We start from the raw sequence: 26,194 nt of genomic DNA, 5'->3' as shown, positions 1-26,194 counted from the left end.
TATTAAAGAACACGGTGCCAAACCGCGCCGAGCGAGCTGTGTGGTTTGACAAAAATATCAACTTAAATGTCAATTAGTGCTGAGAATTTCCCCTGCAACCGGCTCTCCGGGAGCTAATGGAGGGCTGGGTTCAGCTTCAGGGTTAATGACGCCGTTATCAGCTGTCGGAGCATCTGACACGATGATCTGTGACGAACATGAATTTAGCAAAACTGCCAAAGCAAAGGTCAAACCTTGCATCTGATCTCTGGAGAAAAAAAAATCTTTGTTTTAAAAACCCACGAAGCTTAAACCCTGATAAGTAACAACTGCCCATGTTGGCCTGAGCCGGGTATCAGTAATGTCTTTGACGTCAGTTGGGTTTTTAAATACGTCAACTCGAGAGTTTTCAAGATATCAAGCCGTTCTCACAAGCGAGATAATAAAGTGAAATACAGAAAATATATAATAGATTATATGTCTCCAACTGTGACCTTTGGGTAACGGGGGCGATATCGAACACGGCTCATAATCCCGTAGACGAGGGGAGAGCGGCCATCGCCTCCCTGCTGACTGACACACTTCTAGAGTGATGGCTCCAGATAACTGTGTGTGTGTGTGTGTGTGTGTGTGTGTGTGTGTGTGTGTGTGTGTGTGATGAGCACCAGGCCAGTGGACCAAGCGGGGGGCATTTCAACACCAGCATGTGACCCGCTGGAGTTTCATTACTGATGGACGAACCAGTGGGCCCACTGGGGATGTAGACTGGTGCTAGAGTTTCAAAACAACAGCCTGTGTGTGTGTGTGTGTTTACGTGCATGAAGCTTAGCCAGTGTAATGAGCAGATCAGATGTACGCAGCTCTTCAACTATTAGTTTGACTATTAGCATCTTCGTCAGTGAGTGTACACACACACACACGGGGGTGCGTCAGAGTTCCAGTGAACTGCGTCTCATTTCCACGTCGCCCAGCAGGAGGCCTGAACCTGTTGGCTCAACAGCGGCGTCCGTCTTCCAGAGCGACGGCATTGACAGGAGTGAGGCCACAGTCGAGGCTGTGATGAAACTTTGAGGCGTAAACATGTCCCCCCCTTGGATTCTGTTCAGATCAGTCAACTCGTCTTTTCACCTGAGATAAAAACATGGCAGCGGTGTTGGCTCTGTAGCCATGGCGACACCGGAGCTGTTGTTGAATGCAAACAAGATGATCACACGATACGATGAACTTTCTTGATCCCATGTCAAGGGGGGGGGGGGAGGGAGGGGGGAATCGACCTGTTCCAGCAGCAGATGGTCGAAACGAGTCGGACGAGCGAACACGTGAAAGTAGAAAAACAGAATAAACTATTAAATTACATAGATGATATACACCTTTAACTGTGGGGATGTCACGAGGATGTCACTGTATTTATGTATTATATGTAAAGAGGTATGGAAATAAAACCATCAGACTTCTTTCCACTAGGTAAAGAAGTACGATCAGAATTAGACACTTCCTGAATGTGGACTGAATGAGGAGCCGTAATGGAGACAGAAGGATGAAGGTGCAGGAAAGAGGATTGTCAGGACTCTCAAATGTATTAAATTAGATTTAAGTGTAACTATTCATGCACGTGTGGCTGAAGCTCTCGGACTTATTCTAACCGAGCAGGGATTCCGCATCTTGCTTAAGGACACTTTGGCAGGACACCTGGGCCTTTTTAGCTCAGGGAACATGTAATCCGTTTTTTAGTAATGGGATGGGCTCTCTTAAGCACCGGGGGAGCCTCCCGGCCAACCGCCAGCCGTGTGATGTGGTGCTTTGTATTCTGTTGTGGGTCCAAAACTTACCTTTGTGCACATGCAGACTGTGGAAGCCGGAGGGGGGGGGGTAAACCCGCTCAGACAAACAGATCAGCGTGTGTTTCCAGGAACCAGCAGGCAGCGGTGGCTCTAAACAGCTTAGAGAGCCGAGACAACAGGCCTGCGTACAAACACAGACCACCTCACGTCCGATCCTCTCTTGTCTCCGCAGCTCAGCCAGGACGACGCAGGAAGTAGATTAGCCGAGAAAGCCTGTTGCCTCAAACGGCTTATGAAACAGAAACAATAGCTGCAGCTCGAGGCATTAAGACGGACATTTCCCTTCTGCCCCTGGGCGTAAACTTCACTACTGTTCTTTATATATATTCATTTAACAACTCAAGGTTTCCTGCGTATGAAGACGAAAGCGGTGGCTGTTGTTGACCTGCCTGTGTAGAGAGTTGTGTTCTCTGGTCCTGTGTTGAGGCTTCAACTTTGTGTTCATCCTACCTGGTTTATCTGCAGTGAAGGTTTCTATAGTCAGTGTCAATGTTCCCATGCGTGGTTTATATATAAGTTTGAATCATCCACTGAGCTGCTGTTATTTATTCAGTCGGCTATTTCAGAGTCTGTTAAACAACCGACACAATGTTTAGCACCAATTTCCCAACTTTTCAAAATAAAAGTCTGTAACTCTGCAATTTTCTCTCTCGGAGACAAAGAAACATTTTCAGGAGACAACACTTTGGACATCGTATTTATTTCAGTCTTAAAAGTTTATAACAACTTCTGGATAACATAACGTGGAAACAAAACAGAAAAAAAAAACATTAATACACATTTTTTTTAATCTCAACCCAGTTTGATAAAATTAGAATTCATAAAAGCAGTTTTGAAAAAATAAAAATAACAAAAAAAATCACAGGAAAATATTTCTCCCCCCCTCATCTCAAACAGCTCTTGCAGACTTACAGTACATCAGGGTCGCGCCGCCTGATGTGAGGGAAACGTCACGCGTCACGTTAACACCTGATTTAAAAAGACGCCTGCGGTTCCACGGAGTCGAGAGTGAACGCCTCCACCAGTTTCGGAGAAAGGCTCAAAGTCAGCCAAAGTGGATTTGAAGGTTTTGGGTGTAAAACGAGGCCCCTGAGAAAAAAACCCAGACCCTCGATTTTACAGCAAAGCCCAGCACCTGGAAATGTCTTTCAAAGAAAAGTCAAAAACAAAACAAATGTCACGTTTTTTTCTCCCAATCAAGGAGCCGAAAAAAAACGACATTTGAATCCTTTCTCGCAAAAAAATATCGGTAACATTCCCCAATCATTAGACTACCTACAAGCAAATCCCCTTTATTTCAGTTCAACATTTATTAATTCTACAAATTGAATACAAAAGGTTTAAGCGATTGGCATCGTTAATATCATACAAAAAAATTACGTTTGAGGGAAAATGGCTCCGTCTGTGCTCAGTAGTTAAGCTTTACTTTCCGGTGAAATGCGAGACCTCGGTTGAAAACGGTGAACAATCTCCCCACAGCCAAATAAAGTTTATATACCTTTGAATCCTCTTTTTTTTCAAATATATATTTATTATATATATATAAAATACTGTTTTCATTCATAAAAGCCTTTGTACAATATCTGAGTTGGTGTGTGTGTGTGTGTGAGTGGTGACGTGTGTGTGTGTGTTTGTGTGTGAATGCGTGAGTGTGTGTGTTTGCGCTAAAAAGAACCTGGAAAATTGATAACAAACAGCTGGTACTGACTGAAGACCTAACACGCTAACAACAAAAGGTGTTTTACACAATATACACATTTTATTACTTTACAAAAAGGTTAAGAGAAGGAAGGTGTAGGTTGACGGTTAGCAGGCGCGCCATCGCAGGGTTAGTACCACCGAATGTAACGAGATGCGTCTGGAAGACGACAGAGAAAGAGAGAAAGGAAAAGGCAGTCAGTCGCGCGAAGGAAAGCTCGTCGTCAGTGCATCTCATCGTGGATGTCCCGAAGTCAAAAAGTGCCGATTTGGTAACCGTCCAGTCCTCATCGATAAAACATAAAATAAAGCACTTCTGTCTGGAAACCGATGAACAGTGTCACGTTATTTGTGTTGCACCAACGTCAAAAAAGTTAATTTTTCTTTTAAAAAAAAAAAACGTCAAAGAGAACAGTGAACGCTCCTCTTGGGGAAAAGAAGGGAGAACAATGAAAATGCACTTTTCTTGTCACACGTCCATCGTGGCACCATGTGGATACGTGTCTGCTTTCATTCTGAGGTACTTCTTAAGAAAAACAAAGACTTGAATGTAAGATTTATTTACGTCAGTTTTCTCTTTTTTTTTTTTTTTTGTTAAGCTGTGTCGCACAGTAGCACCATTGTTTAAGTTGAAGGTTGGTTTATTTTTTTGTGTGTTTTTTTTTTCCGGAAGACAACGCACCATTGGAATTCCACCATGTCGCCATGGCAACCACCCCCCTCCCGCTACTTGTCCCCCATCATCCAATCATCTATTGCTAATGATTGGGCGCCCCCCCGGCAACAGTGGGCTCGTTGCCGTGTGCTGTTACGTCCTCTTCATGCAGACCACGCAACGGCTGACGCGCGTCCGTAGGTTCCCGGCCTTCAGAGTCTCCGACTGTGGCTTCCTGTAAGGGCCGAAGGTTAAAGGCATTTAATACAGATGGATAAATACACTGTGTGAAATGATATTATTCTGATATAAACATCTGGAGTCATGTGAAAAGGTTTTCGACCCCAGGAACTAAGGAGCCTCGGCAGGAACAATGTGTTTCAGCCGCTAACTGAACCCTGACTGTTCTCTCCTGGCTTCGACTGTCACACGGGTCCATACCTGAACATCTCAGAGGGTTCGACAGTGGCCAGCCAGAAGGAGTAGGAGTTGCCGTAGTAGTTGCAGGTGCCGCTGCCGTGGCACTCAATGAAGGGAGCGCTGCGGAACTCCTCCAAGCAGGAGCCGGGGGAGGCCAGGGCCTGACCGGAGCCCTCTGCACCCGCACTGGTGTGCTGGGGGGGGGGAGACGAAGGTTATGCACTGAACTATGTCGACAAAGTCAGGTTATTAAGAAGCGTCTGTTGGAGGGTTTAGACGTGTGGAGAACGTGATTTTGTCTGCGTGTTTCATGTCGTACCATCATGAAGGAATATCCGATCCACAGAGCTTCCCAGTTCCTCGGGCACGATGGGATCTGGATGGTCTGACTGTGCACCGCGATCACCATGGCTGGAGCTTCACACACTGAGCACCTACACACACAGAGACGGCAAATTAACAAAACACGTCCAACTCCTCCCTCCTCCCTCCTCTTCCTCCTCTTCCTCCCTGCGTGCGGTCCTACCTGCTGATGTAAGGCTTGATGCTCTCCCCCCGGAGCGGGTCCATGGACATGGGCATGGGCTCGGGCGTGGACAGCCAGTAGGAGTAGTCGTTTCGGGAGGCGAAGTTGCAGACGTTGTTGATGTTGCAGAACATGAAGGGCATGGTGCTGAACCTGCGGAGACAGCTGCCCGCGGTGCCTGGGGGACGGAGAAAGGACACGTGAGAAAATCAGGCCGTAGCGTCTTCGGTTTCTGCTGAAGTCAAAAAGAAAGATCCCTCGTACCCAGGTCCTGCCCGTGTGCCCTCTCGTTGCCCTGCACGTACAGCAGCGAGTAACCGTCGTAGATGCTGCTTGTTCCGTCGGGGCAGATGGGCACCTCCTGACCTTGGCTGTGCCGGGTGATCAGGAAGCCGTGGGCTGCAGAGGCTGTTCCTGGGAGACCAGGCTGACCCTGTGGACCGTCTGAACCAGGGGGACCAGGATAACCACGCGTACCTGAGACAACAGGGAAGACATGTTAGAGACGGGAGAGGTTGTTCCCTGTGTGGAATCTTCAGCCCACAAAGTTCAGCCAATCTTTTGTTTTGTCATGACACAAAAATGATTTCTTCTTCTTTGGGTGAAAACCACCAGGGATGATAACCTGAGCTTTACGTACCAGGCAGACCGGCGGGTCCTGTGTCTCCTTTCCTGCCGGACGGGCCGCTGAAGCCGGGAGGACCCTCGGTACCAGGATCTCCAGGGTTACCAGGTCGACCTGACAACAGTTTACGGGAATGACGTTGTAATTTTACGAAACTAGTCGTAATATTATTGGTGCAAGAAATATGATGTTTCTTCAGGTCCCATCAAAGAGTCCAGATTGACCCACCTGGGAGCCCGTTACTTCCAGGAAGACCAGGCTGTCCTGAGCCTCCAGGCCGGCCCTGAGATCCAGGGGGTCCTCGCTCTCCCTTCACATATTCGGTAGGCTGAGATGTACCAGGGTCACCGGGGGGGCCTGGAGATCAAACGTTGCAGAGGGAAATTATTTTGTAAAACTCATTTTTGTAAACACAGATTCTGTTTTGCTGTGACCCAAAACGCCACGTGTGTTCACCCACCGGTAGGCCCAAGATCTCCAGGATCGCCAGTAAGACCGTTACCACCGGGGATTCCTGGGTCTCCCTTGGATCCTGTCAAAAGACAAGAGACAGACTTTGTTTATGATTAAGATTAAGAATGAAATCGATTTTTAGACGTAGGATTGTCGCCTAACCAGGGAATCCAGGAACGCCAGGCAGACCGACGTCTCCCTTTATACCGCTGCCGCCAGGAAGACCAGAGGTACCCTGGGAAGAGAGAAGAGCAGACGGTTACATCACATCTCTCTCATTAAGATCCTTCACAAATGTAATCATTTCAAATAAAAAAGAAATGTAAGGTTATGATCTTACCGGGAATCCTGGAACACCAGAGTCTCCCTTCTGTCCAGGGAAGCCGTTCTGGCCAGGAGCGCCGGAAATACCCGTCTCCCCCTTGACGCCGCCACTTCCTGCAGGTCCGCGGGGACCCTGCGGGCCGCCTGGACCTTCAGACGCAAACGCCAAAGGTTCAACGGTCAAGTACAGTATAATTTCATAAATAACACAATCATATTTGAGGTTTCTGGAATCTTTTTCTTCCTCACGAGCGCTGGGATCAGTTTGAATTCCACCCATCAGTGAAAAACATGGATTTTTGGACTTTAAAACACGATTCCCTCAATTCTATTAGAAATACTTCATTTTATTAGAAAGGATTAAAATCCTTCTTTTGCCTCCACTTGTTGTTTAATATTGTTGACTCCTCTATGATTTTTTATAATTTACATAAATATACATCTTTATAAAGCCGTGAATGGAAGGCGAACTGATCCCAGCTTCTTTACAATGATGGACACACACATGAAACACGACAAATACACAACAGGACATTCAGTTGTCATATATTTTAAATCACCAGCCTGTAAAAATCAACAGAACGCCAGGCCATAAAATCTCTGTAAATTCATTTCACACTCATTTTTCCAACCCCGGTACGAGACACATCAAATTTTCGCCCAATCGCTCCCCCCCCCCCGAAACCACATCGAAGAGCACGAGTCAACCATCACACCACTGGAGTCTAACCTGGAGGACCTAGGGTTCCCAGAATTCCCGGGTAAAGCGGAGGCGGGTTGAGGGCATGGGGCAAAAAAACAGAAGAGCTGGTTTAGACAGAAGCAAGAACAGAAACAATCACAGAAACTTCACACAGATCTGTGGCTGTTTTAAATTATAGATCACTTACGTTAACAGTGAGGAGCTGGTGAAATAACATGAACCTGCCTCTGTCTTTATTCAAATTTAGACGCTGTTAATCAAATATCCAAAGATATAAATAAACTGAAAACCTTTCTCCATGTTCTGCACGGTTTGTGATTTGATCCTGGATTCATTTATCGAGTGGAGATAAACTTGGTGTTTTATATAAATATTAATTAGTAACTGGAGCTTTGGCTACACGTCTACCGTTTAAAAAGTGTTTTACAAAATATCGCTCAAAACAGGTGAGGGGTATTCAGCTGCAATATGCAACTTCACCACTAGATGTCACTAAATCCTACACACTGAACCTTTTAACTAAAATAGTTTACGCTTACGTACAAACAAAAAATGTAAATAAGATCCAGCTCAAATGAAAAGAGACGTAAAACAACAACGACTTCATGTTCCAGGTGAGTTAGTTCTAAGTGTGTGTTCTAGAGCACAAACTGTATAAAACAATCTGTTAGACTCGTCTTTACACAAGTGATTCACAGAACATGCTGATTGTGACCGTTTTCAAATTTTGGGTGTGTTATATATATTTTTCTTTCATTATGAAACAGAGAAGTTCTTTCAGAAGGTGCTTACTTGTTAAAAGTGCATTACACTAGCGTCAGTGTGCATGAAAAGTGAAAAGACGACAGTTATTCAGGGTGAGAAATGAAGAAAATGCAGTTTTCAGGTGAGATTTTCTTCCCAGTGGATCAGACAGTGAGATTCAACGCGTGCAGTAAGAGTCTGGACGCCGTTCATCTGACCTGAGGGACCTGCGGCGGCCGGACGCACGAGTCATCACGCCAAGAGGTGGGGCCACACCACGTGTGGGTGGGGCCAAACCACAGGAAACAGATATTTCATAGCATCAACATTCATTACACCGACAGCCACAATAACACGAGTGGTTGTTTTTCAAAGCGTGACACAGCGCCGTCATGTGTTTTTTTTTTGTGTATTTCCAATTTCCAGCACTGTGTCAGCTTGTGTGTGTGTGTGTGTGTGTGTGTGTGTGTGTGTGTGTGTGTGTGTGTGTGTGTGTGTGTGTGTGTGTGTGTGTGTGTGTGCTGGGACAAACAGTGCCCATGCAGATGACCGATGATGATTGGTGGGTGAACAAAAAAACACACACACGCTCAGGACAGCGAAGCCAGACACAAACTCACAATACTCACAACTAAGACGCTAAAATGATGATCTTAATTATCAAAGTTGTGTCTAAATCGTGGATGTTTTGACTCGTGCTGAATAAAATAATAAAAATGTAATATTTATGTCTTCAGTAAGTTTAAGATGAAGCCGAGAGATCGACTCACATCGTGTGATTCGCTGACGATGATAAAAATATGGAAAAAACAGGCCTTACCCATTAAAATGCAGTTTTGCGAGTTTGTCTCTGTCTCGGCTGTTTCACACCAGCTTTCTTTTAAAAATGATCTCACGCGACCACAAACACAACGGACACACAACGGACACACAACGTCAAGAGATCGACGACAGTTACACACAGACACAGTACGTCGGGGCTGTGGAGAGACGAATCGATTACAGCCTCCCAGGGCGAAGGGGTGAGGAGACGTGAGGACGGTGGATGAAAACAAAAGAACGAGAAACTCATGCTCTCTTTGGGGCGTGGTCAAACCCCCCCCAGTGACAAACAATGATTTGTGGGTGAGGAGCACGCCCCCCCAACATTTCCTCCGGAGAGGGGGTGCGTGGGGGGTGGATGAAGGTGCGACACAAACGTTTATCATGGGTGCTCAGTGTTCTCGACAGTGACCAGCTCTTACAGCGATTGGTGCAACGACGTCACATGCAAATCAACAGCTGGCGCAGAGATGAAAGCATTCACGTTTAAAAGTGCAGTTTCTGCCATTTTGCTGCCTGGTTTTCACAATATCAATAATGTTTATCCTATAAATCAAGAATACAACCGTCCGGTGGTTTTATATGTTGTGGAAAATGGAAATCAAACCATTACTCTGCCTACAGATTTGATCGAGTCTATCACAAAACCAGGCAGCAACCTCCGGTAGTACACGTGACGACATGCATCCGTGTGCTTTACCTGCTCGTCCTGGTGGTCCAGGGGGACCATGGAGTCCTTTGGGGCCCGGGACAGCCAGTCCAGGAGGGCCAGGAGGGCCGCTGTTTCCTGAAGGACCAGGGGAACCAGGGAAGCCAGCATCTCCTTTAGAGCCGGGGAAACCGGAGCTGCCAGAGGCGCCGGGAAGACCTGGGTCTCCCTTTGACCCTGAACATATCGTGAGGGTAGAGATTGTTACTGTATATCAGTGCACGGACAATGATTGTAAAAATGTACATATAGTGGGTGGGAACTCACCTGGAAACCCTGGAAGCCCAGAGGGACCGGGGCCACCGAAACCAGGAAGTCCTGCAGAAGAAAAGCATCAGAGGTGAAATGAATCAAATCAAAAATATAAAACGTTAAATTAATTTGATTCCGAACAAGATGGCGGGTGACTTACCGGGCTCTCCTTTGACTCCAGCCGGTCCTGGGATTCCATCACGACCTGCCTGACCCTTATCTCCTGGGAAACCTGGCCCTCCAGATCGGCCAGACTCTCCTGGTCTACCGGGTGCTCCGTTGAGACCTGGGGAGCCAGGACCACCGTCAAGACCCTTAGGACCTTGGATACCAGGAGAACCTGACAGGAAAAGGTGGACATCGCATGAGTCACTGTTGTCAGAGTCAAGAACATTCTCCATAACTTGCAAGATGGCTCCGAACATGGCTCCAAGCCCTCAAAGTCTACTTCCTTCATTAATTGTTGGTGGAAGTGGTTTGAAGCCTCTTTCTTCCATGTACGTCAACTTCTGAGTATCTCTTTTAAACCTACCTTGGAATCCTGGGAGGCCGGGATCACCTTTGGAACCTGGACCTCCAGGTAAACCTGGGAGACCGGATGTTCCTGGAGTTCCTTTGAGTCCTGGACTTCCTGGGAACCCGGGCTGACCTGGCTCACCCTACGAGAAACATAAAAGAAGCAAAGCTTGAATCTGCACTTCTGCACTTCAATGTTTTTCTGTATTAGAAAACTTTCATTAGCTGAGTTTTGTACCTTGAATCCACTTGGTCCAGGTGGTCCAACTCCGGCAGAACCTGGGTCACCTTTGCCTCCGGGGAAACCAGGTCCTCCGGGCTGTCCCGGGGTTCCTGACCGACCTGGCTGACCAGGTAGACCCTTCTGTCCTCCTGGTCCTGATGATCACAGTGCAACAACAGCATTTATGACATTGTTCTTTAAGTATTTCAACATTTAATTCAGATTTAGGAAAAAGTTTTTGCAAAACAAAGACCTGACAAAGAGCTATGAGACATTTAAACACACCAGGAAATCCCATTTCTCCCATGCCGCCCTTCAGCCCTGAAGCTCCAGGTCCTCCCGGGCCTCCTGAGAGTCCAGGATCTCCCTTGGGACCTGCACACAATGGAAGTGGCACGTAAGAGATCGATTTGCATGAGTATGTGTGAGTATATGTGTCTTTGTGTGTATGTGTTGGAAGTCCAAACTATACCTGGTGGTCCGGAGAGTCCAGGGCGACCATCTGATCCTGAAAGTCCTGGGTCTCCCGGGAGACCACTGATACCTTTCTGACCTGGATAACCTGATCCACCTGTGGAATGCAAAAAAAACATATAATAATACAGCGACTAGAAATTGATTTAACATGTGTATCTAATTTTAAATGGTGTTATATTGGATTTTCACTCATGACATAAGATTTAATGACTAAAGAGGCAGTGAAGGTGTTTTCAGCCCTACCTGAAGGTCCTGGCTCTCCTTTGGTTCCCTTATGTGCTTCTCCTGGGTGGCTGGGACCCGGGGGTCCTGGGAGACCGGGGTCACCCCTATCTCCTTTAGTGCCAGAACCACCAGGACCACCGTCTCTACCTGAGAACCCAGGTTCACCTACAGAAAGAACAGTTTAATGTCACTGCTTTAATTTAACCGTCACTAAATCTTTAATAAATGAAAGAAATAAAGGAGCATTTAGTCAAATTAGGAGGTTGTGCATTATACTTTAAAGATGCTTTTCATATTCTACCTCATGGCTTAGAGACTATACACCAGTGTTCAGAATGACATATTCAGTTAAAGTTATATAATGTATAAAATCCTTTATAAACTCTGTGTTTGCTTAATACCTTTAAGTCCACTAGCACCAGGTCCTCCTGGGCCTCCTGGTCCTCCGGAGGGTCCTGGGGTTCCCATGGAACCCATGTCACCTTTCGGACCTGCAGCCAATCAGAGAGGAGCGTTAACACAAAGAACTGATAAATAGTAAGTTAGCAAGGAAAGTAAATGGCTGTTTAATTGTCAGTCAGCTTGAGACAAAAAAAAATCTGTGTCTTACTAAATTAAGCAACCACAGTGCTAAGTCGGCTTTGATCAGCCCCACTTATTCTGATTGATCATGATTTATTTGATATGAAGATAAATTTCACCTGGTGATCCAGGCACGCCATCTCGTCCAGGCCCTCCAGGAGGTCCTGGGGTTCCGGCTGGTCCTGAAGAACCTGGGAAACCGGAACTTCCTCTGTCTCCTGGCAAACCTGGGATGTCGAGACCTGGAGGGCCGGGGTCACCTTTCCCTCCGTTTGATCCAGGGAATCCTGCAACAGTGACAGAGAGATTTCAGTCCCTGGATATGGGAATGTTTTCCGTATGGGGGTTTCATTCCCGGAGCCAGGAGCCCCAAATTAGTATCTGTACCCGCACCTCCATCACCAACACACCCAGAGTGGTGGCTGTGATTGTAAAATACAACACAAAATGAAAAACTTTCCAATCTGTAGTCATCTCATCGTATTTTGTAAAATACTATATATTTTCCAATGTAACAGCGAGCTACAGTCATTCTTCAAGAAAACAGGAAAAGCTAGACAGGAAAATTGACCCAATCCAATCTTAAGCATCTAACCTGGTGGTCCCATTGGGCCCTGAGGTCCAGGGGCGCCTGGGAGCCCAAATGAGCCACTGGACGGGAGTCCAGGGGGGCCACGAGCTCCAGGGATACCAGATGAACCGGGCTCGCCTGGAAAGGAAGAAGAGGATTCAGCTTAGTTGTGCTGATATCAAACATTAACGCACCAGTTCAGAACCATCACATGATTAACAGAACTATAGAATACCTTTGGATCCTGGGCCGCCATCAAATCCAGATCTTCCTGGTGAACCAGGGCCACCGGGGAAACCAGGATCTCCCTTTGGTCCAAAGAAACCTTTAGATCCGGGTACTCCAGGTAAACCAGGTGGGCCGGGAAGTCCGAAGCCAGGGTCGCCCTGTTACATACACAAAGATAACATTTAGAATATAATCCTAGTTTCAGTTCAGTTTCTCCAAGATTTTAGTTTGATTTTGTTTAGTTATATTCTTATCAACCATTTCAAGTTTGCTTAATGAATTTCCCATTTGTATTCATGTTTTTCTTTAACTTTTCGTTCATTTGCACTTACCTTGGATCCAGGAATTCCAGGCTGGCCGGGGAATCCGTCTACTCCGGGTCTGCCTGGTCCTCCAGGAGATCCTGGCTGCCCGGGGATACCTGGGAATCCTGTAGGAGAAAGGAAACGAGGGTGGATGAGGGAGGAGGGAAAGGTTGCATGGAGGCAAAATGGGAAGGAAGAAGAGGTGGATTGACAGAGCAGGAGGATGAAGGAGGGAAGGAGTCTTTACCTTTAGATCCTGGGGATCCAGGGAGTCCGATGCCAGGGAAGCCAGGTTCACCCTTCCCTCCCTGTAAACCAGGGAAACCTGGCTGTCCGGCCGCACCTGGTTCACCTGAGAACAGAAAATTACAAAAGCAAAGTCCATAAGACAACGAACACATGTGAGAACTGCATGTGAAATGCATGATAAGTCATGACTCTGTACCTGGTAGACCGGCGCCTCCAGGCTGTCCATCCCGTCCGCTGGGTCCTGGTGAACCTTTCTCTCCCACCGTCTGGCTGGGTTCACCTTTAGGACCTGCATGGTGAGAGAAAGCAGAGGTCGAAGGTCAGAGAATGGATTTGGGCTCATCAGATGGACCCATTCTTCAAATGGGACTTAATTAATTCAGGCCAATATTTACTTTGAAGGAACAAGTAAGTATCACAATATAGGCAACTCTGGTTAAATCCCCAAGTGAGCAACTGCCATCCTCACTGAAATGTCTTTGAGCAAGGCACTGCCCCTGATCCCCAGTATGAAGGGAAGCAGGAAATCAGTTTCTTATCACTGGATAAATCTGAAGTGATCCTCTTACCAGGAAAACCAGGACCTCCAGGTCTTCCCGAGACGCCCTGGTTACCCTTTTCTCCGGAAGGCCCTTGAGGTCCATAGCCGGAGGGACCTGGCGAACCCCTGTCCCCTGGATTACCAGGAGAACCTGACTCACCAGGGAGTCCTCGTTCTCCTTTTACCTGCAGTGAGCCCTACAAAACACAGTCACACGCACATATTAGTTATGAAATGAACCACACACTGATCAATGCATCTAAATATTGGAAAGAAAACGGCACCTACAGAAGATCCTTTGGGCCCCGGGGATCCAGGTTGTCCATCACGACCAGGTCGACCGTCCAGGCCGGGCAGACCGGGGGATCCGGGGAAGCCAGAGTCCCCCTTATCTCCCCGCACACCAGTGACTGCGACGGCATCACCTGGGTCACCCTTCTCTCCGGGGAACCCTGGGGAACCTTGAGGGCCGGGGCCACCCTGGAAACCAAAGGATGAGAAAATAATTCCACAGGTTGTTGGTATCTTGGATTTTACCTTTTGACTTCTGCCGTAAGATTAAAACTTTGAATAATGGCAAGACACAGAGCAGAGCACTCACGGGGGTGCCGACATTTCCAGGACCCCCCGGATATCCTCTGTCTCCTTTCAATCCCAGGCTGCCAGGAGTTCCTGAAGAAAAGGAGCAAGAGAGTTAGTCTTCATTTATATCGTGACGACAAGATTACAGAAAAATAAACAACGAGCATCCAGGACAAAACATTCATCTTTAAATAACTGACGATAAATAATGACATGAAGAGATTTTGTATAAATTCTAGAGTGACATACAGTATCTAGTACTAGTTAGACTAAACTAAACTTGGCCAGCCTCTCTTACTTCCTGTTTTTATTTTGAAATGACTTTGCTTGTGTTGTCTGTGGAGGTTTGACTTCCTGTCGTTCCACCTGCAGCTCATGAGTGAATCACTGTTAAACGTTTTATTTCCTCAGTTTCCACAACATCACGTTTCGTCTGGTTCCTTGTGTTTCTCCTTCACTCGAAGATTTCTCTCCTTCTGCTTCTGTAAGTTTTGTTTGTATTAAATCATCAAACTGAATCTCTTGCAACAGTTTAAACCAAAAAACAAACTACTGCGACTTCTCGACACGTCGAACCGTGTGGACGGAACAATGTGTTTGTGATTTTAGTGTCTAAATGAGATGCCTCAATTTAATTTCTGCTAATTTGTGTTACATCCTCGTGTGTTTGTGTGTTTCTACACAAACAAACCAAGTATTTGAGCACTTGAGTCCGAGTGGTTGTAATAATGTATTATAATAGTAATCTCCCTCCTGAACTTTTCCTCAGAGAGCAGAAGTTCTCAATTTTCTCTCAGTCGTGGACGTACACACTATTCTGGGGACCCCCTCATGTGTCTCTTGGAATAATTTGACACACTTCTCCTTAGTTATGTGAAAGAACAGTTGAAACAGTATTTTAATACATTCCTACACAGAACTGTTAATGTTCTGTGTAGGAACTGGGTTTTGGGGTCTTACCTGGGAATCCAGGTGGTCCAGGAGGTCCTGTGGCTCCTGGGATCGGGTTGGTGCCACCGAAGCAGTTCACGCAGGTTTCGCCCTTATCACCTGAAACAGCATCAGAGCATCAGGTTGGACCACGTTGCACAACACTATCTAATCTGACATGTTTTTAAACAGCAGCAGGGTCTCACCTTTCTGACCCGATTCTCCGGGGTAACCTCGCTCTCCCGTCACACCGGGACGCCCCGGTTCTCCGGTGATGCAGTTTGTTCCGCCGCTGGAAAAGCCTGGAGGTCCAGCAGGCCCCTCTGGTCCCTGGAGACCAGGAGATCCCGAGCGTCCTGGGGATCCTGGTATAGAGACCCCTGGAGCGCCGCCCTCTCCCTTCTGACCTCTCTCTCCGGGGAAACCTGGAGGTCCAGGTTGACCGCTGCCGCCGATGGCTGAACGTCCTGGTGCTCCAGGCGGTCCTGTTAAACCTTAAAGTGGACAGGAGGACCATGTTTAACCTTCTATTATTTATATTATCAATTAATTTCACTACTTAAATATTAATATTTAGTTGTAAAGATTTATTCAAAATGAAAAAAAAATATTTCTGACCGTTGGAGCTGATATGATCAAATTTATTTTGTTAACAATTATTCTCAATATTAACTAATCTGTCTATTGCCTCTTCGATTAATGGATTTTAAGTTTAGATTAAACATTTATCATATTTTCACAATCACTAAAAATGTTACTATATTTCATGTAAAACCAAGAAAAAACATTTCACATTTGAAAAATCATCAGAACTTTTTCCAATAACTGCTTCCGTTTAAATTCTAAAGTTTTATTTACGAAATGGTTCATCAGAGGTCGTTCACTTTTTACTTCTATGGTTTTCAGCTCTGCACCGTTTTGTGTTCACTGCTCTACACAACCTGGATGTCGATGAAGTAATTGAAATGTTTCTGTGTGAGTTTTGTGTTTTACCTGCTGGTCCTCGATCTCCTTTGAGTCCGGGGGATCCGGGGTAACCGGACTCACCTTTCGGACCCACCCCACCTCCGGTCTGCCCGCCAAGCACCTTGTAGTACAGAAGGAAAAACAATATTTACAAAACAAAATTATATTAATTCTCATTAAAACATAGGTTGTTATAACTATGAATATTTGTATTCGAATATTGACAATATTAAGAACTTTAATCTATCTTGAAAAATCTCATAAAATCTAAATGAGACAGAGAGAAATGGCACCATCTAGTGGTCATAAGAATGTAGTGCAGTAAGACGTCACTGTGTGTGTACATATTAAAACATTTAAAAAAATCCCAAATACATATTGTTTTCGTTTGAGCCAAATATTTAAGACTTTTACTTAATATATAAACATATGAATACCAGAGCAAATACTTGTTGTCAAAAGGCCTTTAAATATTTGTACTTTAAACCAAACAGAGAGAAATGTCACCACCAAGCGGTGAAAAGAGTGTAGTGCACTAAGGTGTCATTGATATCAGGGAGTATTGACTTTTTATTTCTGGCTGCACGTATTTGTGGAGCTGCTTGTGCTCTTATAAGGAAACTGCCTTGCTCAAGAGCGCTCAGGCGATTATACATTTTAAAAATCGAGTTTTTAGATGAAAAGCTTTGGATGCTGCTCGAATCTCCACTTAAAAAAACTAAATGCTTTGGACTTTGAGTTAAACTCATTTAGAAAAATGAGTAAAAGACAAATACACACCTGTCCAGGTGGGCCTGCGAATCCACGATCTCCTTTCAGACCCTGACGAGGAACATTGAAATGTTACTTACACAATAATGAAATCAATTAATTTCGAACGTTTCTATAAAAGATAAAATAGATAATAGATAGATAAAAGCGTACTCTCTCTCCGTCCCTGCCTGGAGGACCTGGCAGGCCTGAGTCTCCTTTGCCTCCCTGAGGGGGAAGAAGAAAGAATAGAAAGTTGGACATGTGAACAACTGACGTGATTTACTCAACTTTAAATATTTAAAAACAAAAAATTAAACTCACCGGATATCCATTAGGACCGGGGTCGCCATCTTTGCCTGGTTTACCCTGTTGAGAGACCAAAATGATGATTCATGGTTTGTCTTCAGGTGGAAATGACAGTAAAGGAGACAAAATGTGTTTGTGTCAATGTTAATGACAATATTAGAAATGGTTGTGATCGAGGGGAAGTCAAAATGTAGATCGTAGATCATTTGATAAACACTTATTGTGAAGAGGGGTTCCAGGCTCATGATAAGTTTAACACATCTGTAAACATGTGTTTGTATCTGTACTCACTCGTTTTCCTAGCTCTCCCGGTTCGCCCTTTCCTCCCTTCTGTCCACCGGAGGGGCCCTGACATCACAACACACCAGTCAGTCGCTGATTCAACGTGGACCGATCATCGATAAATACATTTTCTTATTCGGTTTTTCCTTTTTTGTCACAGATACTCACGGGCGGACCTGGATAACCTCGATCACCTTGAAAGCCCGGGACTCCCGGGTCGCCCTGGAGAGAAAAAGCACCAAACAAAAACGGTGAATTCAAAGTTTCCTTTCATGATGGACTGTGGTCACACTTGAAGAGTTTAAACATGTTGTGCCGGTCGTTTCTGTCAAATCTGTTGAACTTGAATGAATTTTAAAAAGACAATTTAACTAAATATTGTCAAATAACTACTAAATACTAATTTCGTTTGAAAAGCAAAGTGCCAAATAAAGTAAAAAGAAACATTGACAAAGTTTGTGTTTAGTCTAAAACTTGGTGTAAAGATGCAGAGATGGGAAACATTTATGTTCTGCTGACATCTAGTGGCCAATGTGAGAGTTGCAGCCTTTTCCTCCAAAGCTGTTATTGAGTCACTTGTGGATAAAAACCCTGAAAGTATCTGTAGTGTCCTCTGTTCATTTGTTCATGTATTACTTTAGGTTTGGTTCTGGTTCATGGTTTTAATGTTAGTTTAGTTGCCTTGTAGTTAAAGTCCTGATCTAAAGGAACATGGTGATTATCCCTGAAGGACCTGATGAACCGACGCGGTCAGGTTCAGGTCGGTGGCGTCACCTTGTCTCCTCTCTGGATCTCCGTCTCCGGGGGCCTCTGCTGTTCTCCCACCTGTCCTGGAGGACCAGCGGGTCCTGGCAAACCTAGTTCTCCCTGCGTTCACACACATAAACCCACGAAATCAGATTCAGGAACATGAGACTGAGAAGAACTTAAGAAGTTAAATAACGACGGTCAGACTTTACCTTCTCTCCTTTGGGGCCTTGGAAGTTCAAACCCATGTTTCCCTGCAAAGAAAAAGCAGAGACACGTCTTGGTGGAAAGTTTTTTTTTATGATCAGTGGGATGAGAAAAAGATGAAGAAGAATAAATCATCTGACCTTGGGTCCTGGAGGACCGGGAGGACCTGAACGACCCTGAAAAACACCAGAAACCATTTACTTCACCATCTTCAAGTAAAACGCTGTGAGTGAAACTGAGCTGAAGAAGATTTTACCTCATAACCTCTGGGTCCTGGGGGCCCGAGTGGACCTGGAGAACCAGAGGACCCCGGCGAGCCCTGTCACATGACCACATACACAACACCGTTACACGTTATACACCTTTAAAGAGCTAAAGTTACAGGAGTGTGGACGACTTACAGGAACTCCTGGTAAACCCGGTAAACCCGATCCTCCTGTATCTCCAAACCGATTGGTGGAGATCACGTCTCCTGGATCTCCCTGTGGACGAAGATTCAAACTTTAAACACCAGAAACATTTTCACATCAGATCTTTAATTTGCAGTGAAGGAGAACTCACTTTTTAATTTTTTATTCAGAGAGTTTCTAATCAGAAAATAAAGTATTTCTAAGGCTCCAAGTCACATTTATATAATTTCTAATAAAAAATGTGTGGGTAAACTGACCTTTGACCCCGGCAGACCTGGTGGTCCCTGTGACGGAGAGAAGAAGAAGAAGAAGAAGAAGAAGAAGAAGCTTCAGAGAAAAGATCAAAACCAAAGACGTTGCTGATTTTTGTTAGAAACCGGGACAGTGACTCACCGACAGACCCTGCTGTCCTGGGATCCCTGAATTTCCTGGGAAACCTCGGTCACCCTGCAGAGGTAGAGGTAGAGGAAGTTGATGCACGACTTAAAAAACTTACTGAGGATTTCCCAACATGCAAACTGTTCAAATCTGGAAGAAATAGCTTGAAAGGAAAGATGGTTATTCAAAGGAATCAGATTTGGAGCAAGAGAATTCACGTTACAGCATTTTAATCTCATTTATCTGTGAGTTATCCTCGGAAACACTGTCAGAACTTTAAGTTACTGAAACTACCTTTGTTCCGTTGCATCCTGCGATGCCTCTCGGGCCCGGAGGTCCGTCCTGACCCGGCAGACCCTGACGGACACAAAGAAAACGTCAAGTTCAAACATCTTCGTTTTCTCAAAGTAATTCATAAATCATTTCAGATGAAGTTTAGACGACGGGAAACTCACTGGAAGACCTGGTGTTCCTGGAAATCCTGGTAATCCTGGAGGCCCCTGTTCAAGAGAAAATAACACAAGTCAGTCGTCTGAATAATAATAATAACTTTAATTATTAAGCATCTTTCAAGACGCAGTTACAGAGTCGACAATGAAGACTTGAAGGAAAAGAATAGGAAACAATTCAAAGCAGGTTGAAGATAAACATTAGAAAATATTAGGGCAGAAATATAAGTTTAAATCACACACTGTCGACCAAAGTGCTAAACAGGCTTAAAATTAAATTTAAAGATTATAAAAATATATTAAATAAACAGAGAATAAACAGAAAATCTTTTCAGAAATAACAAAAGTTGAATAAAATGTTATTGATGAGAAAATGATGAAAATAAATTGTAAAATTATAAATAGAGAGAAATGCAGAGAAAGCTCATGTTTGAAAAATGATTTAAAAGAGAATGAGAAAGAAAATCATTCTGAAACTGACCAGAAATCACTGACGAGAAGGAAACATTTAAGTTTAAAACCTTTAAAAGTTTTTAGTTTCTTTTACGATCACAGACTATTTGAGATGTAGAGAAATGGGGACATCTGGTGGCCAGGTGAGGACATTACAACCCAGGCTTACTCAGTCAGTGCTGAGAAATTTTCATCTTCAGGAAAATTCAGGATTTGAACCGAAGCGAAACTTCGACTGATGAAGATATTAAGAGACTATTAAAAGATAAAAAGGGTTTAATGTGATTTTCTTACTCTGATTCCTTTTGGACCGCCTGGTCCTTGAGGCCCGTTGTTGCCCTGAGGAAAACACACACACACACACACACACACACACACACACACACACACACACACAATAATGATTCTTCAACCAAACAGTAAGAGGCATCAGGGTTTTAAAAAATATATATATTTATAACATAAAACATGTTTTTAAGTGAGTTACCAGGCAAAATAAAATGTTTTACTGAAATTCAGGCATCAAATTAAAGGTTTATGGATTATCCCTCAAAAATACATACATACAACCCCCCCCCCCCCCCCCCCCCCCCCCCCCCCCGTCGCCCCTGAACCCACCGTCTCTCCTCTGCCTCCGATCGGCCCCTCGGGTCCGGGGAACCCTGGGACCCCTGGCTGTCCGGTGAGACCTGGGAAACCCCGTTCACCCTGACACACCAGGACACAGAAAACGTCACTGCGATGGATTCTTATATTTACACAAACATGTTTTGTTCAGACTCACATTCAAACATTAAACACACAAAGACAAACACATGACGGAAACAAACACTGTATTAACACTTTATCTTAACATCCATATTTAGCCTTCATAAGCAGAAACACACAATCTAACACACAAGCGTTGTTTGTGCAGTTTCATGTCATATTTCACTAGAATTTGCTTTTGTCCACGTTGTGTGGTGTTGTGTGTTTGGTGTCATTGTGCGTACTTTGCCTCCTTTCACTCCACTGCAGTCACATTTGGATCCAACACATCCATGGCAAGCCTGCGGAGAAACAAGACACAGACGGATTTAAGATATTTATATTCAACTTGTACTTAAATTAACGAGGAAAAACTTCTGTGGCTTTGAATATATATCAACTTTTAAACAGGTGAGACAAACAGGTGCAGCCATAGCTCACACCACTAGGGGGTGCTCCAGGACAATAACATTCCCACAGTAAATCAGAAGTCTGTGGATTCCCCCTGAAAGTTTGGTTGATGATGAAAACACAGGTGCAAGGTCAGGAGCCAACCGCAAACAAACCGTGGAGATAAACAATAAACCAGTGGAAAGAGAGGGAGAGAACCACGGAGGAGCTGGTTGAAGGGAAGACGAGAGGGATGGAGGGATGGAGGGATGGAGGGATGGAGAGATGGAGGGATGGAGAGATGGAGGGATGGAGGGATGGAGGGAGTCGGAGTGCCAAGCTGTTGATTAACTTTTCCCATGCCTGTTGACACAGTGAATGCCAGACGGGCATCGATTGCACGCATGCCAGGCAGCCGGGTTGTGAGAAAGACGGAGAGAGGGAGAGAGGGAGAGAGGGAAAGAGGGAAAGAGGGAGAGAGGGAAAGAGGGAAAGAGGGAGAGAGAGAGAGAGAGAGAGAGGACAGACGGGAGGAGAGTCAGCATTTTTCTGTGTCTGCAGAAACCCACCGTGTCCATGTTTGTGTCCGTGGTTCCATTATCACTGTTATTGTTTTTTTATCGACACATTCGGTTTATGAAAAGCAGCAGATTCCCACATCTTCAAACCCGCAACTGGCAAATATCGATCAATAAAGCTACATCTTCACTTGTTGTAGATTTGTGGAGGACTTTATGGGTTATTATGGGATAGATTGCTGCCAAAATAAGATGTTAAACTATCTTTAAGTTACTACCAAGTTTCTTTTTGGGCAAATAAACTTATTTAATATGTGGGAATGAACAAAACAAAACCAAAAAGCATTAAAGCGACATCATAACATAATAGAGGCTGAAGGTACTATTCAGAGCCAGGGTTGCGAGTTTGATTCCTGTGTCAGGAAATGACATCAGGAGGAGTTTTGTATTCAAAGATGCACGGAATGTCTGATTCTGAGCAGTAAACACAACACACGCCAACGCAAACTGGACCAGAGGGTTGAGCGGTTATCCACAGACGCACACACAATAAAAACACACACACACACACACACCCACACACATGCCTGAATACAAGGTTGTGTGTGTGTGTGTGTGTGTGTGTGTGTTTCTGGAGGTGTTGTTACAAGCCCTGGATCTCTAGATTAGTCTCTGGTCTGGTTCAGCTCAATGCGGTCTGCTCTCCCACGCCCAGGCCTGCAGCTCTCACTCTTCTTCTCCTCCATCTCTCTCTCCGTCACTTAACTCTTCATCCATCTGTTTTCCTCACACACACACACACACACACACACACACACACACACACATTCATCCAGAGAAGCACGACCGAGCTGGTTCACACCTGAAAGGCTCTAAAACATTCACGGAGGGGCAAAGCAAACTTTCCCCCCCAAATCTGATTGTGTCTCTAATCTTATTTTGTTGCAAAAGTAAATGCATGTTGTGACATCACGATGACGTCATTCCTGCCATATGATCATAAGTGAGTTTTCGATCTATATGAGCTGAAGGTTTGTTCCCTAAAGATGCAGAGAAACCTTGAATAATGTATTTTGTGACTTCTTCATGACACCGGGGACGTGAGCTGATAACAGCTGCACGAGGAGAAGATGCATGAGAACACAGACGAGTGCGTTTTACACCCAAAGTGTTGCAGTGGTTTCGCTCACTGTTGGTTTTGAGTTGATCTTGACGACCTTGAAACACGCAAGACGAGCACATCTCTGCTTGTAGCTGCAGGTGGAGGAGGAGTCGCACTGTGGAATTTGATTTAACCGCAAATCTGTTGGAGCGCGGTTTGAAAAAATCTGCCTAAATACAGCGTTAAAGCCGTCTCTCTCTCTCTCTCTCTCTCTCTCTCTCTCTCTCTCTCTCTCTCTCTCTCTCTCTCTCTCTCTCTCCCTCTCTCCCTCTCTCTCTCTCCCTCCCTCCCTCTACCCTCTCCTTACCCCCGCAGCACTGACGGGGCATGTAATCCACTTAGAAAGGTCAGTGAGCTGCAGATATTTGCTCCCCGTGTCTGTATGGTCCTCTTTCAACTCCCTCTATCATTGCTCTCTCACTCTCTCTCTCTCTCTCTCTCACCACTGTAAAGTCCCACTTTCTCTTCGCCATCACCCAGAGTGATCCGGCCCCGAGGTGGAGGTGCAGCCGCGCTCGCTCTCTAACGCTCGTCAGCCTGAGCCGACGAGCCCGGGCTCGACCGCTGGAGCTCCGTACGAGACAGATACATAGTTTTTAGAGTCGGAGGTGTTCTGATACCACTTTCCCTTCCTCACACTGAGTCTGATACCTGGACTGATACAGAGAATCGAACCCATAAATAAACAAACATGGCTGACGTGTCTCCACTTCCTCCTACACTATTACCCCCTCGACCAATCCCGAGTCAGCTGTCAATCCAGATGTTTCACCTCGTCTTTATAAACATCGGGTAACTAATTAAAACCAAACTGATCAGAAACATCAAACGCTTGAACAAACGTCAGTGTGATTAAAAGTGAAAGACACCAGATTTAGTTAACGCGTACTTTCGCTTTTCTGCTTCGTCCACTAACACGGAGGAGGCGGTGGTTTATGACCTACACTGTAGCCGGCCACCAGGGGGCGATGGCGGTGTTTGCTGGAAGTCGCACAGTGCCCGGAGGGACGGAGGAGCGAGCCAGGTGAGGATGGGTGAGGTGAGGTGAGGAGGGGGAGCGAGCGGAAGGCATGCACCCGGGGATTAGACTGGCGAGACTGGAATTCCCCTGCTCATCACAGACTGATGATTAGACACCTACACACACACACACACACACACACACACACACACACACACTGCCCTGCCCTGGATCACGCACACACACACACACACACACACACACACACACACACACACACACACACACACACACACACACACACACACACACACACACACACGAACACACACAGATTCAAGCATCATGGAAACACACATGTATACATTATATACACAAAGGTTCTTATAGTCAGTACACACAAACTAACAAACTGTACTTCCCTCATTTACACATCATTGATACACACACACACACACTCACACTCACACACACACACACTTGTGAAACCCCCCCGATTGGACCACAGCACCGCAACTAATCGCAGCTCAGCAGTCGGTGACCGCAAACTGAAGCTACAGTCAACACACACACACACACACACACACACACACACACACACAATGTAAAACCCCGTATCGATATCCAGAGTGAACATAAAGTACACCTTGATAATTGATTTGATTCCAATCAGCTTTTTACTCTGGGATTTAAAAGAAAGTCACAAAATGACCCTCAAAATATAAAAGAATACATTTGATGGGGATGTTGTCGCTTCGTGGCTCAGTTTCTGTGTGTTTGTGTGCGTGTGTGCGTTACACCATGTGTTAAATATGTGTGTGTCTGATGTGTGTGTGTTTATCCTGTTCTGGAGAGCGGCGCTCCAGGCTCCGAGCCGCTGCGTCAAACGGCTGATCCCTTTCATCGCTGCTGGACTTTGGCTTCTTCAAGGCGCTGTCGCCCCGGGAGCCACCGGCAAACACAATATTTTCACTCCGACAATGTGTGTTTTGACTCACTGGCTCTTTGAAAGAGGAAGACCCCCCCCCCCCCTAACCCACCCTGACTGGTGAACCCCAAGTCTCACACACACACACACACACACACACACACTTGGCGTGATCGTGCCACAGCGTAAACTGTCCTCCAGGAAGTCCACTCGTATTCCCCGGGACTTCTCTTTCTTCTCAACGTAATTTTCTCTCTCTCTCTCTCTCTCTCTCTCTCGTTCTTTTCTTTCAGTCTAATGAGCGTTGACCTCTGTGACCTCCCACTGACAGATACCTGCAGGGAGATCACTTCAGCCGGGCGCCGCCTCCGCCTCCGCCTCGCCTCATATCATCCTCGCTTATTGCATTCGGACGAACAGATGAAATGGTTCGCTCTGGGTAAAAACAATTTGCAATCTATTTATTTGGCTCAAATTTCTCAAGGAAAATGTCCTGATGCCTCCAGTTGAACGTTTTGTCTCTCACACGTTTAGGGAGGTCTGGGAACTCCTACAGCTCGCTCGTCCAGATGGGACGTTATCTACACAGGCCCTGAGAGGGAGAGGTAAACACGTCTGTGTGTGTCTGTGTGTGTGTCTGTGTGTGTGTCTGTGTGTGCGGGAACAGACACTTTTATCTTTTATTATCTGTCATTTTACTTCCTGTTTATATTGTGTCGCTCTGTGCACTGACAAATTGTTTTTATTCTGCAAAGCACTTGTTTATATGAAACTTCTCATACACTAAATATCAGCACTGTTCCACCAGATGTGGATCTTGTGCGCAGGAGGGGGTGGAGTTGAATTCCTACCCCACCCTTTAGCCCAACCTGGCCCCGCCCGGCCCGGCCCGGCCCGGCCTCGCGCAGGTTCAGACACGTCCTGCTGCTCCTTCTCTCTCTGCAGTAACACCCGGTACATCACCGCCTGGCACTGAGCCGCGTGGCTACAGGCAACGAGAAATTAGAGAGGGGAGCGGCAGCAGGCGGCTGAATACCTGGATATGTGTAGCCTGGGGACACAGACTGAGGAGAGGCAGGGAGGAGAGGGAGGAGAGGCAGGGAGGAGAGGGAGGAGAGGGAGGAGGAGGAGGAGGAGAGGAGGTGACAAAGAAAGAACGATGGAGGGAAAGTTCCTCATGAAGTCATAAACTGTAACTTCACGAAACGGAAACAGTGGTTCCACCTCCTTTAGTTTCTTTGTGTCATACAGACGCGTTTCAGTGCAGCAGCCGAGAGGTGACGAGCTGATGTGGTCGGTTGAGATCTGGAACTTTCTCATGAGGAAAGAGGGAGTGTTGATCAGTCTGGATAGATAA

The 26,194-nt window shown here is 45.6% G+C and overlaps 1 protein-coding gene across 3 annotated transcripts in view; it reads right to left on the bottom strand.

The window, feature by feature from the left end:
- Positions 1–4,088: 4,088 nt before the first annotated feature.
- Positions 4,089–26,194, bottom strand: part of col4a5 (collagen, type IV, alpha 5 (Alport syndrome)) — a 31,452-nt gene continuing 9,346 nt past the window's right edge. The window contains exons 2-51 of one of the 3 annotated variants that reach the window (XM_034568775.1): positions 21,124–21,180; positions 20,750–20,839; positions 20,426–20,470; positions 19,685–19,729; positions 19,524–19,586; positions 19,245–19,298; positions 19,109–19,135; positions 18,843–18,923; positions 18,698–18,760; positions 18,582–18,617; positions 18,447–18,488; positions 18,262–18,354; positions 17,656–17,709; positions 17,497–17,553; positions 17,221–17,265; positions 17,071–17,124; positions 16,927–16,968; positions 16,174–16,267; positions 15,387–15,674; positions 15,211–15,300; positions 14,270–14,340; positions 13,957–14,148; positions 13,697–13,865; positions 13,331–13,416; positions 13,126–13,237; positions 12,906–13,003; positions 12,581–12,731; positions 12,370–12,483; positions 11,894–12,061; positions 11,594–11,683; positions 11,211–11,357; positions 10,963–11,061; positions 10,776–10,865; positions 10,506–10,645; positions 10,284–10,410; positions 9,912–10,091; positions 9,767–9,817; positions 9,491–9,676; positions 8,187–8,195; positions 7,252–7,260; positions 6,538–6,671; positions 6,360–6,432; positions 6,205–6,276; positions 5,973–6,101; positions 5,760–5,858; positions 5,384–5,596; positions 5,120–5,297; positions 4,913–5,027; positions 4,615–4,787; positions 4,089–4,408 (exon numbers count right to left, since the gene is read on the bottom strand). In XM_034568775.1, the coding sequence (XP_034424666.1) occupies positions 4,327–4,408; positions 4,615–4,787; positions 4,913–5,027; positions 5,120–5,297; positions 5,384–5,596; positions 5,760–5,858; positions 5,973–6,101; positions 6,205–6,276; positions 6,360–6,432; positions 6,538–6,671; positions 7,252–7,260; positions 8,187–8,195; positions 9,491–9,676; positions 9,767–9,817; positions 9,912–10,091; positions 10,284–10,410; positions 10,506–10,645; positions 10,776–10,865; positions 10,963–11,061; positions 11,211–11,357; positions 11,594–11,683; positions 11,894–12,061; positions 12,370–12,483; positions 12,581–12,731; positions 12,906–13,003; positions 13,126–13,237; positions 13,331–13,416; positions 13,697–13,865; positions 13,957–14,148; positions 14,270–14,340; positions 15,211–15,300; positions 15,387–15,674; positions 16,174–16,267; positions 16,927–16,968; positions 17,071–17,124; positions 17,221–17,265; positions 17,497–17,553; positions 17,656–17,709; positions 18,262–18,354; positions 18,447–18,488; positions 18,582–18,617; positions 18,698–18,760; positions 18,843–18,923; positions 19,109–19,135; positions 19,245–19,298; positions 19,524–19,586; positions 19,685–19,729; positions 20,426–20,470; positions 20,750–20,839; positions 21,124–21,180 (4,977 nt within the window). In that variant the 3' untranslated portion in view covers positions 4,089–4,326. The remainder of the gene's footprint in view (positions 4,409–4,614; positions 4,788–4,912; positions 5,028–5,119; positions 5,298–5,383; positions 5,597–5,759; positions 5,859–5,972; positions 6,102–6,204; positions 6,277–6,359; positions 6,433–6,537; positions 6,672–7,251; positions 7,261–8,186; positions 8,196–9,490; positions 9,677–9,766; positions 9,818–9,911; positions 10,092–10,283; positions 10,411–10,505; positions 10,646–10,775; positions 10,866–10,962; positions 11,062–11,210; positions 11,358–11,593; positions 11,684–11,893; positions 12,062–12,369; positions 12,484–12,580; positions 12,732–12,905; positions 13,004–13,125; positions 13,238–13,330; positions 13,417–13,696; positions 13,866–13,956; positions 14,149–14,269; positions 14,341–15,210; positions 15,301–15,386; positions 15,675–16,173; positions 16,268–16,926; positions 16,969–17,070; positions 17,125–17,220; positions 17,266–17,496; positions 17,554–17,655; positions 17,710–18,261; positions 18,355–18,446; positions 18,489–18,581; positions 18,618–18,697; positions 18,761–18,842; positions 18,924–19,108; positions 19,136–19,244; positions 19,299–19,523; positions 19,587–19,684; positions 19,730–20,425; positions 20,471–20,749; positions 20,840–21,123; positions 21,181–26,194) is intronic. The other 2 variants (XM_034568776.1, XM_034568777.1) reach the window with 2 other exon arrangements.

Source organism: Hippoglossus hippoglossus, chromosome 18 (genome assembly GCF_009819705.1).
Source record: "Hippoglossus hippoglossus isolate fHipHip1 chromosome 18, fHipHip1.pri, whole genome shotgun sequence".
NCBI classification, from domain to species: domain Eukaryota; kingdom Metazoa; phylum Chordata; class Actinopteri; order Pleuronectiformes; family Pleuronectidae; genus Hippoglossus; species Hippoglossus hippoglossus.
Note: the sequence above shows the minus strand (reverse complement) of the source record. Positions and strands in the feature narration are given on the sequence as shown.